Genomic DNA, 4,377 nt, shown 5'->3' with positions numbered 1-4,377 from the left:
ACCCTGTCTTCTGACAGTGGTCAATGCCAGGTGCTTCAGAGGAATGAACAGAATAGAGCAATTATCAAGGGATCCATCATCCCCTGTCATCCAGTTCCAACTTCTGGCCATCAGAGGTTTAGGGACACCCAGAGCATGGGATTGCATCCCTGATGATCTTGGCTAATAGCCATTAATGGACCTATCCTCCTTGAATTTATCTAGTTCTTTTTAAACCCAATTATACTTTTGGCCTTCAGAACATCCCCTGGCAATGAGTTCCACAGGTTGATTGTGCATTGTGTGAAGAAATACTTCCCTTTGTTTGTTTTAAATCCACTGCCTATTAATTTCATTGGCTGACCCCTGGTTCATGTGTTCTGTCAAGGGGTAAATAACACTTCCCTAGTCATTTTATGATATTATCGATCTTATTATCTATCCCTTTCCTAATGATTCCCAACATTCTGTTAGCTCTTTTGACTGCCGCTGCACATTGAGTGGATGTTTACGGAGAGCTATCCACAATGACTCCAAGATCTCGTTCTTGAGTGGTAACAGCTAATTTAGACCCCGTCATTTTGTATGTGGGATTATGTTTTCCAATGTGCATTACTTTGCACTCATCGACACTGAATTTCATCTGCCATTTTGTTGCCCAGTCATCCAGTTTAGTGAGATCTCTTTGTAACTCTTTCCAGTTTACCTGGGACTTAACAATGGTGAGTAATTTTGTATCATCCACCTATTTTGCCACCTCCTTATTTTACCCCTGAACAGCAAAGGCCCCAGTACAGATTTTTGGGGACCCCACTATTTACCTCCTTGTGAAAACCGAAAATGTATTCTTACCCTGTCTTTTAACCAGCTACAGTCCATGAGAGGACCTTCCCTCTAATCCCATGGCTGCTTACTTTGCTTAAGAGCAACCTTAGTTTCCTGCTGTTCATTTTAGGCACCAAGCAAAAGGCCTATTTGTCACCCAGGGGACAGCTCGCCCCAATCAGCGAGGAGGAGGAAACGCCAAGGAAGACCAGCGTGAGTGAGGAGAGAGCGGGAAATCCACAGCACACTGGGGAAGTGCCCATGGCACAGATGGTACAAGGTTCCCTCCATCACCAACTCAGCCTGGACTCCCGCCCCCTACTGCCTTTCCCACGACACACTGACCCTCTAAGACTCTGACTCCCTTTCCTCATCTCTTGCTCCCAGATTCACTGCCATTCTCTGGCCCTAGAGAACATGCTCTGACCCCCCCTTGCCAGGGCAGGTGTTGCAGACGGGAGGAGAGAGGCGACTCCATTCCCAGCACCTGGCCCTGCTTTCTTTCTTCTTTGCTGGCTGGTCAGCAATGGGCTGCATTTGGGAACCAGGGAGAGAAATAATCCTGAGCTTCACCTCTCCCCAGAGTGTCCCGCGCACTCACCTCTCCCTGGGCCCGGGGCAGGGTTAGCTGTTAGCCCAGCTATACCTGTGGAGAGCAAGGCTCCGGGAGGGGAAGTGGCTGGCCCAAGGCCAGAAAGCAGGAGTGTACATCCCTGGTACACTCTGGAAGTGACCATTGTAGGAGGTGAGCAGGCAGAGACAATGGGCCAGATCCTTGGCCCCTGGTAAGGCCGCATGAAGGGACATTAAGCTCTCCCTTCCAAGCTCCCGCGTGCTTTCCTCAGCCCAGCACGGGGGCAGGGAGGAGCCCTTGGATGCTGTCTCCCCATCTCTGACCTGTCTGCGTGGGTCTCTAGACTGTCAGCCCTTCAGGACAGACATTGTCTCTGTCTGCGTTGTGCTGCACCCAGTGCAACAGGGCCTGATCCTGACTGGAGCCTCTGGGCACTGCCATAACATTAGTAGTGATAAGTAATCAGGGCAGGCCCCGCTCTTCCAAACCGGGCCCCGCCATCCCTGCCATCCTCTCAGCACACACCACCCCAGCTGGCGCCCGGTACAACTATCCTGTTGAACCAACCCTAAGTGATACTAGGCTAGTGCAAACCAAGGGGTCAAATGCCCCTCCCAGAGAAGGGAGAGCCCGGCACCAGCTGGAAGCTGTTCTCCACCAGGCCATAACTTTATTCCTTCCAAGTCTGGGTAGTGGTAACCCAGCTGCTGATGGAGACTCTACACATTGGGGCTTGTCTGCCTGACACGTCATCGCCATGCCCTGCATCTTTTCTCTTGCACAGGGCCTTGCTTGCGTGAGGGACATGGATGAGGCTGCCCTGAGGAAGGACATTGGCACCCTCTTCCCAGCACTCCACTCCATGGTAAGAGATGCTGGGATCACTCAGGCAAAATCCCGGGGCCTGTTGGCTTAAACTGGGTAGGCTGTGGGAAGAGCTGTCCCTGCCTCATCCTGTTCCCATTGGGGGATGGATCCTAGAGAACTCTCCTTTGGTTTCTTTTCCTCCCACTCACCCCACCCCCTTTGACCGGGAACATCAGCATCCCGCACCTTGTTCCAACGCTCCACATCTTCGGTTCCTGACCCGTCAAACTCTGCTTCTACATGAGCCATGGCCCCCGAAGCCTCGGCGTCACTCATAGACTGATCCAGCTTGCTGGCCTGTTCTTTAGATGGGAATTAGAATCTGCCTCTCCACCCTCACCCCTTCACTCTGCCATCCGAGGGCTTGGCCTGAGAGACACTTGATCTAGTTTGCCTTTGCTGGTGTTGCTTTCTTCCCCTAGGTGTGTCATCTCCCCAGAGAGGCCCTGGAGGAGCGGAGAGAGGCCCTGGACTCTCTGATCCATCTGGGTAAGAAACCCATTCACCTTTCCCAGAGAAGGAGATTTCCCAGAGCCTGCGGAATTTCAGATCCCAGGCATAGAACTGTATTCCCTTCCCCTTTATGATTCACTCACCCCAGTCTGATTCACTCCTCTTCCTGCAGCTCGCTTGTTCCTGGTGGAGCTGCTTGTGTTCCTGTTCAGGAGGCTGAACAAGGACGAGGAAGAGGAGACCTGTGCCAGTCTCTTCATTCTGGACCGGATAGTCCAATCCAACAGTAAGTGACCCCACAGCGAGGCCTTGTCTTTTGATGTCTTATGGCCTCTTGTGCAGTTAGCAGCGCTTAACACTGGGCCTCATGGGGGTCATTTATACCTGTCTGCAGTAGATAATCCAAGTCCTGCAGCCAGGGCCGTAGCAACAAAGAACTTGGCCCCCTCCAAACGGTGGCCCCTCCGAACAGATGTCCGGGCGGAGCCCCTTACAATGCAGAAACTGGAATGTGGTATTTATTTTGCCACTTTTAGGGGCCCCCTTCCTTGCGGGGCCCCATCCGGTCGGAGGGTATGGAGAGCGCTCGCTACGCCTCTGCCTGCAGCCCCTCAGCCGATGCTGCGGCAATGAGAGAGGACAGTCACTGCTGGAACTGCAAGCGTGGGCAGATGCAGCTGGTTACCCATGGGGGTAACCTGCCAGGAGGGTCATGTAGGGACATTGAGGTTGCTCTAAGGTTCCTGAGATCTCAGGTCCCTGCACACCCCAGTTTAACATCAACCCTGCCGAGCCGTGTGTCTGTGTCTCTTACAGTTTCCGAAATGACGCACAATACCGAGAAGCTGTTCATAGCCCTGGGGCCACTCCTGCAGAGCACAAGCATACGGGTGAGTCTGGAACCATGGCCAACGTGGCCAAAGCTAGGGAATGTCTGCCTGCCAGTGCAGAGCCTGCCAGGACCCTGTGCATCGAAACACATGACCCATCAGTGCTCCATAGTGTAGGGCAGAAGGTGGGGGAGAGAATCCCTGCAGGGCTCTGGCTGCATTGTCATCTCTGGGCTGCCTAGCAGTATTTCACCAAAGGATCCCAGCCTGGACTGGGAGGGGACAAGGTCCCTCCACACTGTGTGCAAATCATTTCTGTTTCTCTCTGGGTCTGGCAGGTCAGAGAAGCCCTTGCTTATTTTATAAGGACAATGGGGGCGCATGGGCTCTTGGAGAAATCTGCCTCAAGACCCTTAATTGACTTCTTGGTGCATCAGTGCACCCTGACCCTCGACAGCACGGTAAGAATCTGCAGAGACCTTGGTGACGGGAGTCCGTGAACAGGGCAGAACATGGGGTCAAGGGATAGGGAAGGGGGGCAGCTGCAGATGGGGATGGGCAGGCGATGGGCAGCAAATAGGACTTGGGAAGCAGATGGAACTGGGGACGGCACCCTCCGTCTACTGATGGAAGATGATGACAAATAGAAGACAGTGTTTTTTCCTCCCAGCCCATTCTCTCTGATCCCTCTCCCAGTTGCTATCCGGGCTCTGTCCCTCGCGCACGGAGGGCAGGACCCCTGGCTTCCTCCTTCTCTCGCCTCACTGTGATCATCCACCTTAGGAGACTAAGCCATGATGGATCTGGTTTTCACCAGGCAGAGGGGTGGAGCCTAGAACTGGCTCCACA

The 4,377-nt window shown here is 53.3% G+C and overlaps 1 protein-coding gene across 1 annotated transcript; it reads left to right on the top strand.

The window, feature by feature from the left end:
• Positions 1-967: 967 nt before the first annotated feature.
• Positions 968-3,989, top strand: LOC135980371 (maestro heat-like repeat-containing protein family member 1; the record flags this gene model as incomplete). The annotated part of the gene is made up of 6 exons (XM_065580389.1): positions 968-1,017; positions 2,163-2,243; positions 2,668-2,734; positions 2,871-2,984; positions 3,515-3,588; positions 3,867-3,989. Coding segments are annotated over exons 2-6 (438 nt in total), but the record flags the coding sequence as incomplete, so codon positions are not given.
• Positions 3,990-4,377: the final 388 nt, after the last annotated feature.

The sequence above is a fragment of the Chrysemys picta genome, unplaced genomic scaffold (assembly GCF_011386835.1).
Source record: "Chrysemys picta bellii isolate R12L10 unplaced genomic scaffold, ASM1138683v2 scaf2936, whole genome shotgun sequence".
In the NCBI taxonomy this organism is placed as follows: Eukaryota; Metazoa; Chordata; order Testudines; family Emydidae; genus Chrysemys; species Chrysemys picta.
The sequence above is the reverse complement of the archived record's forward strand: the minus strand, read 5'-3'. Positions and strand labels throughout refer to the sequence as shown.